The 13,460-nt window shown below is 34.0% G+C and overlaps 1 protein-coding gene and 1 long non-coding RNA gene across 3 annotated transcripts; one reads left to right on the forward strand and one right to left on the reverse strand.

The window, feature by feature from the left end:
• Nucleotides 1-8: 8 nt before the first annotated feature.
• Nucleotides 9-1,083, reverse strand: LOC132179885 (uncharacterized). 2 transcript variants are annotated; one of them, XR_009439981.1, is made up of 3 exons: nt 1,016-1,083; nt 781-878; nt 9-509 (listed from the first exon to the last, which is right to left on the reverse strand). It is a non-coding gene; the product is annotated as an uncharacterized LOC132179885 (long non-coding RNA). The 2 variants fall into 2 exon arrangements; XR_009439980.1 differs by having other exon boundaries at nt 781-915; nt 1,016-1,081.
• A 2,531-nt stretch (nt 1,084-3,614) lies between these two features.
• Nucleotides 3,615-12,641, forward strand: LOC132177380 (dihydroorotate dehydrogenase (quinone), mitochondrial-like). Its single transcript, XM_059589667.1, has 11 exons — nt 3,615-4,014; nt 5,421-5,503; nt 6,849-7,172; nt 7,417-7,672; nt 9,081-9,161; nt 9,252-9,359; nt 9,440-9,469; nt 10,187-10,324; nt 11,227-11,264; nt 11,380-11,479; nt 12,234-12,641. Exons 1-11 carry the CDS (start codon nt 3,880-3,882, stop codon nt 12,306-12,308), a joined length of 1,368 nt encoding a protein of 455 aa, XP_059445650.1. The 5' UTR covers nt 3,615-3,879; the 3' UTR covers nt 12,309-12,641.
• The last annotated feature ends 819 nt before the right edge of the window (nt 12,642-13,460 follow it).

Below are 13,460 nucleotides of genomic sequence, written 5' to 3' on the forward strand. Positions count from 1 at the left end.
AATGAAGGTGAAGATTGAGGTGGTTTAGAGTAAGTTGGAGAAGAACCTGGTGGGGGTTTTGGTTTGTTGGGGGAAGATACAGATGACTTAGAAGATGGACTAAAAGAAGAGGGAGGCAGATTAGATGAAGATGGAGACAGTTTTGATATAGACTGAGGTGGTTTGGAGGAAGGTAACAAAGCATTGGGGAAAGATGGAGACAGTTTAGATGAAGATGTTGAAGAAATATAGGTTGAAGGAGACGGACTAGAAGAAGATTGGGGTGGTTTATATGAAGATTGAGATGGTCTATAAGTGAATGTAGGTGAATCGCCAACATTTGGTTGATAAAATGGAGTACTCAGAGTCACCCGTGCTCTTGGAGAATTTGATGGGTTTGTATTCACTGGAATATATTCGTATCGCCAATTTCTGTAGTTTGCACCAGAATTTTCATTATCATCATCACGTTCTTCTTGGCAACAAAGGATGCATCGCAAGATTTCTAGAAACAGATTCATACCGTCCTTCTGTCATCAAAACACACGCATTTAAACCCTCAATTGTTAGGTTGCTGAGAAATGTAAACAAAGTCCTGACTAGTATGAGAAAGATCATGATCGGTGGATATGAACACTTTTTATCAGGTTCCCTCTGAATTCAAAAGTATAAAGTAACAAAAAAAAACAACAACAGAGGATCGGACTTCACAGATCAAACATACAGATTAACCATGTTTGGTAGATAAGATAGATAAAAAAAAAAAAGAGTTCCAGATCCAAAATGAAAGAATCAACTTACTAATCCGGAGTTGGTGTCAATTCTTGTTCTTGCGAGTCCCAAGAAGAGTCAGAATTTTGCTTCTACTTTTTGCGTCTTCTTCAGCCAACGATGCTGGCCTTCACAGAATCACAATTCACAAGTGACCAAATGAAGCTTAAGAGATGGGGAAAAGAAAAAGAAAAAACGAAATTAAAAAAAAGTAATAATACTTAAAAAAAAAAAAAAAAAAAGTAATAATAAAAGAAAGACGTACAAAGAAAAGAGCGCAGTGCACTGATTTTATGGCGGTCTTCAGCCAGTGAGTGGAAACGCGCATCAGCTGTGGCGTGGCTCCCATGCATTGGCAAACTTCGGGCATTCGTTCGTGCCTAGACTGCGGAGTGCGGAGCACTGGGTTGTCCACATTCAAGAGTCAACTATCAACGGAGAAGACTTTTTGGGGAATTTGGACGACTTGGGTAGTAGAGAGGTTTCGTATTAGGCGCCCACAAATTATTTGCATTATGCACTCGGACAAATATAATCAAACTATGTCCCCTTCTTTTCTTTCTATTTTTACTTTTTTTTTTTTTTTTTTTTTTATAACTTTATTGAACTTATGAACTTTTTTGACAAATTCTTTCAAACTTTAAAATTTTTTAATTTAGTCTATTGAATTTTTAATTGCAATTAATTTAGACACTTCCATCACATTTTAAACGTTAAATGATGTTTATACCCCTAATTTTTTTTATAAAATTCAAACTTTACTCTTAATTTTAAAACTTTTTTTATTTTTTTAAAAAAATCATTGATATTTTGATCTTTTTGGTATTTTTAACGGTTAAATTTGACAGAGAGGTTCTAATTGAGAGCAATTGAAAGTTTATGGGACTAAATTTATAGATTTTGAAATTTGAGAGTTTGTCAAATCGAGTGAAAGTTCAAGAATCTTCAATGAAGTTATCATTTTTTCCTCCTTTCTTTTTTTTTTTTTTTTTTTTAAGCATAATTATAATTATAAGAGTAATGCTATATATTACACCAATATCTTGCAATTATTCTACTATTGACATACCACTATTCTTTTTTACCATTATTCAATTTATCACTTTATACGTACTTAAACTTTTGAAATAAATAGTAATTTTTTATAATATATTTTCATATAATTGTTATAATATATTTTCCATATAGTTGTGATTGTAATAACATTTTTGTGATTTGATTATCTTATTTGTATTGTATTCACCTGCCATGTTTTCTCTATAAATAGGGATAATTGGTATTGTAAAGATCACCAAGAATAAGAGCAAAAATGTAGTGTTTAAGGCTTTTAACATGCGGATATAGGTTATAGACTGAACCACCTAATTCTTAATTATTGTGTTTATTTTATTTATACCCTTTAATTTTCTTTACATTTATGTTGTTATTTATATTTAACATAGTATCAGAGTCTGGAGTCATTAGTTTGAACCATGGCTCTACAATTCACTCATAATTTCAGTTAAATATTATACGTGTTAGGATTCACTTGTTGATAAAAAATTTAGCATACATGTGAGAGAGAGTGTTAATGTATAAATTAAATTATTTCATTCATCACTTCCTACCAACTTAAACTTTTGAGATAATTAATGATTTAAGATTGCATTAGTCTATTAAATGAGATGTCATAAGTTCGAACTTTGTTTTCGTTATTTCACGTATAAGCCTCACTTATTAAAATGAAGTTTTAGCCAACACGTGAAAATAAATGTTAAAGTAATAATTAAATAATTAAAATTATCAATTTCTACAAACTTAAACTTATGAGATAAATGGTGATTTATCATATTTTAATATTGTTGGTCTTTGATCTCTGGGATTGTTATTTCTGCATAATGTTGGACACAAGGAATGTTTGTTTTGCTTTGTTATTAAATAGATAAATGCTATTTAGTATTGTAAAGTGTTTATCTCTTAGCATTATTGTTTGTGGGACACATTCATATTCACTTGTTTGGTTTTTTTGTTTTAAATAAATAAAAAATAAAAGATAGAGAACAAACGAACAAATAAAGTATTAGAAAATACATATTTGAGAATGCCGAGCAACATTTCGCTGTTAGATATATTTGTCATTAATGATTACGTGCAGAAAGCTAATTTTGAGTGATTATCTAAAATAGGGACAGTTACGTGGGTTAATTGTAACCTCCAACTGACCTTAGGCAAATTGTATTCGAATCGATTGTTCATTTGTTTGGCAATATGCCATCTAAAATCTTGAATACTTTAAATCACCAATAGGTTTGTGATTAATCACTATTAAATTTTGATTAAATTATAATTTTAAAAATTACCTAATTTTTTGAGTAACGCGAGAGAAATACAAAAATGTCTTTATAGCATTACTTAAAAAATAAACAATCATAATATTCACTTTATATAAAGAGTTTCAGCTCAAATTCATTCGAAAAATAAATGAGTCAAGCTTGAACAAATTATCAACTACATGATAAGCCCGAGTTTGGCTAATATTCAAAATAAAATTAATGAGAAATGATATGCATACTCGTATTATTTTATTTTATTTTTATTTTTTGAAATGCATACACGTATTATTTTACTTCCACTCTCATATACAATTAGGTGACATTTACTCTCACAATTAAATTTGTAATAAATTATTAAATTTTAATCAAATAATACGAGTAAAAACCACTTAAAAATATGTGAAAGAATGTGTTGGACTACTCATGTTCGAGGCTAATTGGGTCTTTAAACTCATAGTTCGTTTCATGTTTTGTCCACGTTTTGTTAGCGTTGTTAAAACGGGGCTTGGATCCAAAATCCGATCTTAACCCGAGCAACCTTTGCGGGTTTACGGGTTCGGACAAGCACTCGCAAGTTGCAAAACCCTGAGCAAAGTCTTCACGACCACCACCACCACGAGTATACCTCTCCAAACCTTTCTTTCAGCCTTGCGGCAAAAATCGTAGAATCCTCTCGTAGAAATCTTGTTTCACTATTTTGGAAATTCTCTCTATCAGTCTCCCTGCTTTGGTGCATTAGTGAAATTGTTCTGGGCTTCTTTCTTTTGTGGGTTTTAGTTTAAACTCTTGGGAAATATTTTGTGGGTTTTTCTTATTGATGGCGTTCAGGGCTTCAAGGAAATTATTCCGACATCTTTTGAACAGAAACGTAATCTTGGGTCCTCTTGTAAGTGCAAGACATTGCTCTTCTGCTGCACAAGCTGCTCCTAAAATCCTTCACTCTCCCAAGAAGGTATGCTGTGTGTGTGTGTGTGTGTGTTTGTGATTCTGTATCTGTTTGGTTGCTGAGAAAATGGAAACTTAGCTCACTGGTGGGAAATATTTATGTGGAGCCTTTTGGAAAAGTTATTTAAAGAGTTTGGAAATTGAATATTTTTAATTTTTGTTTATATTCACTTGGAGAAGAAAGAGAATATCTTTAGCTTTTCTGTTGTTGGTTGAGTCATGTCAGGTCATCATATCGATGTTCCGTTCTTAAAGAATGTGTAGTAGCTCTCTCATTGTTGTTCTGAATCCATGCCCCATCTGTGTGCTTATGCAACATAGGCTTTTAAATTATGGCCTACATGAGTTAGATGGAACTTCGTACTTTTTCATTCCATGTTCCAATTTCTGCAGGAAGAGAAGGACTTGTAATAGAACAGTATGTAGGGGTCATTTTGATATGGTTGAGTGTATATGTCATTTGGAGGAGATTCATTTTCCCAGGATTGTCTGTCAGGGTGGTTTTGAACTTTTGATAGTATACTTTTTTTTTTTTTGATAAGTAAAACTTGAATTTTAATAGTATACTTTTGTAGGGAAGAAACTGCGGAACGGTCTTTTGAAGTCGCCTAAATATCTGTGTTTTTTTCTTCTTAATTTCTCCATGAGTGGAGATGTCTTGCTTTAGTAGAATCTATTTCATATTTATCCAACACAATCCTGTACCTATTAGTTCAGAGAGTAGCTGGGTATCAATTAGTACTAAAGTGTGGTTGTTCCGGTACCTTCCTCAACTTCCTCCCTTATATCTTAATCACTCCTTTGTTTTTCGTCTCTATATGTTTTCTGTCAGGGAGTTTGTTACCATGTTTCAAGCTTTACCAAGTTTTTCTAGCACCAATATATTTCAGTCGCTGATAAATGTTCTTGCTTTCAAAAAAGGGTTGGAAATATTATTTTTTTTCTTTCATAATCACGTTGAAAAGGTGAATTCTATATGTAACTGCATCGGTATACCATTTGTCTTCCATGCACTTCTCTAAAATATGGTTGCTTTCTAACTGCACATTTTTTTATTGAGTTGGGGAACTTACTTCGTTTTGTTCAATGTTAACATCAAAATTTGAGCTTTCACAGGTGAAACAGTAAAAAAATGAATTATTTTATAAAATGATTTTTCTTTTATTATTATTTTTTTATGGCATCTGCATATGGCGTCAACAGTGAAATGAAATCAAGTTTTTTATGTGCAGAATATGCCAATTTCTAACCCTTGAGATAATTTGAATTGCAAATTTTGTTTACAGATATTGTCAATCTCTTGTTTATTATATAATACATATTATTTTCTATTGGATCACTGGTATACTTTTTGTAAATGGAAGACATTTTTGTCTGATTCTGAAGTATAGCCTTTGGTTATTTGAACTGTAGGGAAGGTTATTGACGGGAGCCACAATAGGCCTAGTTATAGCTGGAGGAGCTTACGTGAGTACTGTGGATGAAGCAACTTTCTGGTACTTCATTCATGTCTCTGAGTGGTACTTTTGCTTAGGTCATGTTTAACCTTTTTCGTTTTCCATTAAAGTGGCAGTGTTTTAGTAAGCATTTATATATTTAAACAGACCAACTCTTGGTTATCTTCTGAACAAAAATTAACATAACACATAATGGGTTCTCTTCGTCCAACCTTGAAGCTTGATTGAAATTTGTCTCAGTATATTTTTTTGATAAGTAATCGATAAATATTATTAAAAGCGTAAGGTGCCCCTAAGATTGTGTAAAAGAGGCATGCACTTAATACAGAGATGGTACAGTTTGAACTTTTTTTCTTCTTTGCTCTCAGTCATTGGAGAAAGGTATTTATTATTTAGGATAGAAGAATATTTTGTTGGGAAAAATTGATCAAAATTGTCTGGAAAGGTCTACCCTAGCTACTCAAGAACTTACCTATCTAGTATTGGCTATCAAGAATGTGCTAATTTAAAAACCCACCAAATAAGTATTTCCCCACTATATATTTCAAAAAAATACAGTAGTAGGACACAATATTCTTCTTTGTTATCTAATTACAATCACTAAGCTTCACATAAACTAAATTTACTTGTTCACAAATAGCCTCCTCTATGTTTGTGTGTGTGTTGGGCATCAGCGTATTCGGGTCCAATACGTTGTTGTGGCCCTGTGGATATTTCTTTTTCTAACCATATGATAACTGGTATGCCTATGGTGATTCCCAATGCAAGAGTCAAAATAAGCACCCATGTAATTCCATAGACTTCTTTTAAAGATTCTACTCTGTAAAAAGAATTGATATGTTGTATTTTTGTTGTATCAATTATCATTTCAACAATCAATTTCTCCCTTTCATTTGGTGAAAATTAAAAAGATCATGTAGCATTCTCAAATCCATGCTCTATTTGTAAATGCAAAGTTTTCTAGGTTGTGTCTCCATGTTTTTAGGGAAGGGAACTCTCAATATGTAGAACAAGGTTTTGGTAATTAGTAGTTCTGAACTGTTATTTCCCCTTAACTGATGTTCCATTAAATTCTGTTGTATCCATGAATGATCTTTTGGTGCTCTTCTTTCGTCGTGGCAAAGGTTTTTGTTGTTATGCTAGTGTATTCTTTTTTAAAGTTTTCAAGTTGAAAACTTGTTTGCCTGTGTCTAGGTTTTGAATATGGCCTATTCTTAATCTACATACATCTATATTGTGATCTTTCTATGTTCTTTTGACTTCTTGAATACGAGTTTCCTCTATTCTAGTAAAAGTTCTTATTACCTCAATGGTCTGAATTTGTAGTTAACTTGAAGTTTAAACATCAGTAATATTAGTTAGTTGTTGGTTGAAATTTTTGCAGTGGCTGGCTATTCTCAGCAACGAAACTTGTGAATCCTTTCTTTGCTCTTCTAGATCCGGAGGTTGCTCACAGACTAGCTGTCTCAGCGGCAGCTCGTGGTTGGGTTCCAAGAGAGAAGAGGCCTGATCCACCCAATATAGGGCTACAAGTTTGGGGAAGGAACTTCTCCAACCCTATAGGTCTAGCTGCTGGCTTTGATAAGAATGCTGAGGCTGTTGATGGGTTACTTGCTTTAGGCTTTGGCTTTGTAGAGGTTGGCTCTGTTACCCCTGTTCCACAGGAGGGAAATCCAAAACCTCGCATCTTTAGATTGTCTCGGGAAGGGTAAGAATGTATAATATCTTATTTTCTCAAATTCTGATTTCAACTCTTGTTTTGTAGGCAGTATCACTATTTTGAATTTATCTTCTGCTTTTTTTTTGGTTCTTATTGAGTCAAATTTTTTTGTGCACTTTGGATAGTTGGTGAAGGATCTTGGACTTGTGAAAGTTTGGATTTCTGATAGTATAAACTTATGTAAAATTCTTCTCTGATTTATGTGCTGTCAAACTGCTTGAATTGTGGCCAGTGCTATCATCAACCGGTGTGGTTTCAATAGTGAAGGAATTGTTGCTGTTGCAAAGCGGTTGGGTGCCCAGCATGGTAAGAGGAAGTTGGATGAAACTTCAAGCAGTTCATCTTCCTCCATTGATGAAGTCAAACATGGAGGCAAAGCTGGACCTGGCATTCTTGGGGTCAATCTTGGAAAGAATAAAACAAGTGAAGATGCTGCTGCAGATTATGTACAAGGGGTTCATACATTGTCCCAGTATGCTGACTACTTGGTAAATTTTCTTTTTCTGATTTATTGTAGTTTATCTATTTCTTTGTTTGTTATGATAGATTTTAAAATTTTGCCTATACATTATAGATAATAGAGTTATTTTGCCTTTTGTGTCTACACGGATACCTACTACACCTTGCTGCATGGAATAGGATATATGCTTTCACTCTATCTGACATATTCATCTTGATTGATAGGATTAAAATGTATATAATAAATTGGTTAAAATATGATTGTGGTTCTTATAGTTTCTGATGTATTTCAATTTCGTCCCTGTAATTCTAATCGGGTCAATTTGGTCTTTTGATTTTTGAAATGATTCAACTCACCGTTGCTTAGATTAATGTCAGTAAGTGCAATAGAAATTGCTGATATTGCACATAAATTTGACGGGATGATACTTAGTTGACATGGCATATGCTGGGTCTAATTAGATGCTACGACTTTAAAAGTTATACTAAACCTCACTTATCAAAAAAAAAAAAAAAAGTTATACTAAACCTCCTGTTATATATACACACATATTAGTTTGCAATGGATGATTTTGTAGCTAAACAGTGTTGGAGTTGATGAATTTGGAAAATCCTTTGGTGGCTACTGGAAATAAAATGTTATATGCCGAACAAGAAGACTGATAAAATTGTTAGTTTGGGTAAATTGGACACCATTTATTTGTTTTTGGCGTTTCATTGTGGTGGGGGCAGGGGTTACAGAATGTTTAGCAGCCTGAAGGGGAGGTCAGATGGTGGTTCCATTACCTTAAAATTAATACATGAAATTTCAGTTCTTATCAACCACCACAAGTAGATGCAACTGCAGAATTACCTTGTCTAACAAATTCTTTGCTTATTGTCATCGGATTAGTTATACATTTCAATGGATTTGGAGCTGGGTGGTATCATACTACGCTTAGGCAGTTTCTTAGATCACTCTTAAACTATAGTGTGCAGGTTGGGAGCTTCTCTTATCTTCAGCATATACCTGAATCATATTCCTGTGGTGTATGAAGTTACTTCCGTTTTCTTTTTAAAGGAGCCTCATTTTTCAAGTTTCAATATGGACTTTCAGCATATGATTATATTAGAAGTCATGTCGGGAGCATCTAGAATGTTGGTACTTTGTGTACTTTGCATGGATATATGAATGTTGAGATAATTTTATCTTTAGTGATCTGGATTCAATAAGAAGAAAACTGTTAACTAAGGTAGTTAAAGCTGAATTATCATTGTTTTATGGCCTTACAGCATGCTTGGAACTCATTTTTTAAAATTCGAATCTTGCCTTCTTTCTTTGTGTTATTCCTTGGGCGAAAATGTTTTCAATTAGTTTTTCATGATCTACACATCAAGAGGCTTTAGTGTCTCTTCGGATGTTTAGAAGTTTAAGAATGCTGTGATATTGCACTGTAGGTGATTAATGTTTCATCACCCAATACCCCGGGGTTGCGTATGCTTCAGGGAAGAAAGCAATTGAAGGACCTTGTAAAGAAGGTATGGCAGTCATGACATGATCTTACTCTTCGCTGCATATAATCACCAGTGTGACCAGAAGTTATATTTTGTAACACTTGCTTTGTCAAGATTCAAGCTGCTCGTGATGAAATGCAATGGGGAGAGGAGGGCCCACCCCCTTTGCTTGTGAAAATCGCTCCTGACCTGTCTAAAGAAGACCTTGAAGATATTGCAGCCGTATGTATATGCACATGATTTATGATACTTCCTCTATTTCCTAATGTGATGTTCTAATGGTTCCTTCTCTATGTTTATAGGTTGCTCTTGCTCTCCGCTTGGATGGATTGGTAACTTTCCCAACACACACACCCCCCCCCCCGCGGCGGCCCCCCATTATATACTCTATTTTCTCCTATTTAGCTTTTTTAATCTGATCAGCATCAAACTTTACGTCTGCCATGATTTTGTACAAACTTTGGCAAAAAGGTTAAATAATTTTTTTGTAGTTGAGTTTTAAATCTAAGAAGTTATTCAGAATTGAGTAAACATTGCTGATTCAAATTGATAGAAGTAATATATTTATGCTTGAATTGAGCCCTCTTAATGCCTAAAAGTTCCTGAATTATGGTCAAGGTCTGATGAAGATATGCTTTAATGCTTTAGTGTCTTCATTGTTTCATTCAGGTTTTGGGAAATTTAAGATTCCCTCTTTTTGCCTTTTTATTTGTGCATGAATAAGCTCTAATTACTCATTCGACAGTGGACCTGCATTACTCTCATCTTTGAGCAATAAATATCATCCCCTCCCCCCTCTTCTCATTTCTCGAAAAGGAAGTACTGAAGTACCTTATTTCATGCCGAAAAATGCTATCTGTATGGCATTCTTCTTTTGGCTGGGATGTCAATGTGGTTTGAGCTGATGATTCTAGTACCACTATTGCTTCAGTTTTTTATATTAGTATTGGAGGGTGGAAACAACCCTGTAATGCATTCCAATCTTTGTTTCTTTGATATTATTATTTTTTGTACTTCTTTTTTATTATTATATTATTTTTTTTGTTTAGATAATATCAAATACAACTGTTTCAAGACCAGATCCTGTAAGTAAAAACCCAGTGGCCGCAGAAGTTGGTGGCTTAAGTGGGAAGGCTCTTTTTAATCTCTCTACCAGCATCTTAAAGGAAATGTACATTCTAACAAGGGTATGTGGGCTACTTTTGTAATTCAGATAACATGTTTTTCATTCTGTTTCCATACTGTGATATACATAGAGTGAACACAGTGTTTGCTGTTTGTCTGTCTCCCTCTCCATGTTTACCACCATCACTTAGACACCGGATATTAATTTTGGCTACTTTTGTAATTCAGATAACATGTTTTTCATTCTGTTTCCATACTGTGATATACATAGAGTGAACACAGTGTTTGCTGTTTGTCTGTCTCCCTCTCCATGTTTACCACCATCACTTAGACACCGGATATTAATTTTGGCTACTCAGGTCCTCTAGGTCAGCTACAGAGAACCAAAGGACCAATTATAATTGCCCTGTTCAAAAGTATCCAAAATGATGCATTCCTTGGCGGATCAGAGTGTTCAACAATTGCTGTTGGACACATCAGATTGGTGGTTTGGTAAAGAAGGGAATTCATCCATGGTTCCACAAGACACTTTATTCATAATGTGTTCCCTTTTACTAGGATTTTTCAAAAAGCATGAACCACTCATGCTGGTGATTTTATTCTCTGAGCTTGTTTTACCATCATGATTCATGGGGAAAGGAAGAGGCAAACTTGGAAAGTTGGCTGATTTACCCTTTGCCTTGTGTTATATGAACTTAGAATTAGATGAATACGATATCAATACACAAACACAGATACAAGCACCTGAGTCCATGTATCTTAGCTCATGGAATACTGAGTTTTTGAGTTGCTAATACTGATATATGTGAAGCATATCCATTATTATGGAATTCTCAGTTGTCTTCTGTGAAGTATTGGGCACCTTTTTGGCTACTGTTCCTTCTATATTTTTAAATCTGGATTTGTTTTTCTTTTGTGGTTCTTCATGTGTGAGAGCTTGACACTGTTTATCTGTCTTTATCAGGGAAAGATCCCTTTAATAGGCTGTGGGGGCATTAGCAGGTAAAAGCAGAACACTCCTTCAGCATTCTCTTCATGATGTTCATCTGTCGTCTACATAGCAACCTGCTTTAATAAATTCTATTTTCTAGAACCTTATAGTATGCATTTGATTCAGTGGTGAGGAAGCATACCAAAAAGTTCGAGCTGGAGCAACTCTTGTTCAGCTTTATACAGCATTTGCTTATGGGGGACCTGCCCTTATTCCTCAGATAAAGGTATTTTGTGATGCATTTATGATATGTTAGACTTACGGGGAAATTGCAAGATTTAATTAATAATGTGTGGATGTACCATGATGACGATTTAAGGGGAGAAAGAAGATTGTTTCAGTCTCTCTGGGTTGTTTTTTGTGTTACGGGTTCTGGGATCATCTTTAAATGTGTCTAGGGCTTGGAACAAAGTTTTACTCCAGGGGGTTACAGAACTAGTATAGATTAAATATTGAAAAACGGTGATCGCCCGAAGAGAACTTCATTGGTGTTGTCCCCAAAGAGAAGAAAAAGTTTGGCTCTGTGGGCTGTTAGGTTAGATAAATTGGGCAAAATTACTTATTTTGTGCAGGAGTGTAGAGAGTAGAGAGAGATGCTCAAGGCAAACACCCTGGAATCTTTTGGCGTCATATTGAGCAAGCTTTAAACTGCAGCTGTTCTCTGTGCTTGCATAGATAGAAATTCAAAATCCAAATCTTTCCAGACCTGTGATTAGTGCTCACATTACAGTACAAAGATAAAATTTTATGTTTGATGTTCCATTTTGTGTATTGGTAGCTTGTTTTCAGCTCTCTTGTTTCTTCTATTTTCTTTTCCTTCTTTTTTTTTTTTCTTCATCTCTTTATTTTTTATGTTCTTATTGTTAGTCAATGCATTGTTGGGGATTCACAGGCAGCCTTTTTCTTTTTTTAATAGTTTTTATCCTTCTTTTTTCTGTCCAATGTAGTGACATGAGCTTTTTATTTTTGTTTTTTGGAAGGCTGAACTGGCCGAGTGCTTGGAAAGGGATGGTTTTAAGTCCATCCTTGAAGCAGTTGGTGCAGATTGCAGATGACGCCTGTATATGTTTGAAGGACCCTGAACTACAATGAGATTCCGGAGCTGCATTTTGTCATGTCTTGAGTGTTCTATTCTTAAATCAAAATTGTTGGCTATCTTCTCTTATTTTTTTCCTCTCCTTTGGGTGGGGTTGGAGAGTTTTTGACTTGGTATAACATGAAAAAGTTTTGAGGTAATCCAGTGGCCATTCTTTTTTTTTGGGTCTGCAAACTTAGTTTTAATGGCCTGAATGTTTAGGGTTTGAAATTTTAAATGAAACGTAAATAGTCTATACTTGCTTTTACCTACTATTTACAGAAATATTACATTTTGACAAACCTTGATTGAATTTAAATCTCTCTCTCTCTCTTGAATTGATTTTGTCCAGCAATTAAGATTTCTGGATATCAGTGTATGAGCTTGAGAAAATCTATGAAATGATCTCTGCTTGTCCCTGGGAGAACAATTTTTTTCTTGTTTTTTTTTTTTTTTTTTTGAAGGGTAAATGTAAAATCAGTCTTTGTGGTTGGTCTAAATTACAAATCATCTATGTTGTATTCAACTCAATCCAAAAGATGATTTTTTTTTGGCCAAAAGATGATTGATTTGCAACTCAACTCAATCCAAGTCTTAACCCTAACAAATTGGACCCACTACGTTGATCCTTTTACAGTAAACAAAATCCATGTTTGAAAGAGGTGACAAAAATTTTAAGGTAGCTGTCAACTTACTGGAACTCTCCTTCATCTAGATTGGCTATGCAATATGGGAAGTGTTAAGGAGTCAAATAAATGAACTCAAAAAATTTTTCAAACTGACGCGACAGACAATGGAGAGAGAATTGTATTTTTTTTAATTTAAAAAGCCTTGTTATGTCAGTTTGGAAATTTTTCTAACTTTATTTGTTTGGCTCTATAGCACTTCTCATGCAATATTATATGAAATAGGCTGAGCGGTGTTGGTGGCAGAGTCATATATATATGTATTTTTTAATAGAGAGGCCAAATGATCAATAAAATAATTTAAATTATATAACTTCTCTTCCTCAATGTTAATTAGAATATTTTGTTATCAAAAAAAAAAAAAAAAAAAAAGAATATTTTCTATTTTCTATATTAAGCCCTTATTTTATTTTCTTTATAGATCATTCTCTTTTCTTTTTTTTTTT

This window comes from Corylus avellana, chromosome ca4, assembly GCF_901000735.1.
Source record: "Corylus avellana chromosome ca4, CavTom2PMs-1.0".
In the NCBI taxonomy this organism is placed as follows: Eukaryota; Viridiplantae; Streptophyta; class Magnoliopsida; order Fagales; family Betulaceae; genus Corylus; species Corylus avellana.

Bases quoted from the DNA above. Each gene is read 5' to 3' on its own strand.
- LOC132177380 (XM_059589667.1), top strand. From the start codon at position 3,880: ATGGCGTTCAGGGCTTCAAGGAAATTATTCCGACATCTTTTGAACAGA. The intron at 4,015-5,420 runs GTATGCTGTGTG...TTTGAACTGTAG, and splicing joins TCCTTCACTCTCCCAAGAAG to GGAAGGTTATTGACGGGAGC. The intron at 9,162-9,251 runs GTATGGCAGTCA...TGCTTTGTCAAG, and splicing joins TGAAGGACCTTGTAAAGAAG to ATTCAAGCTGCTCGTGATGA.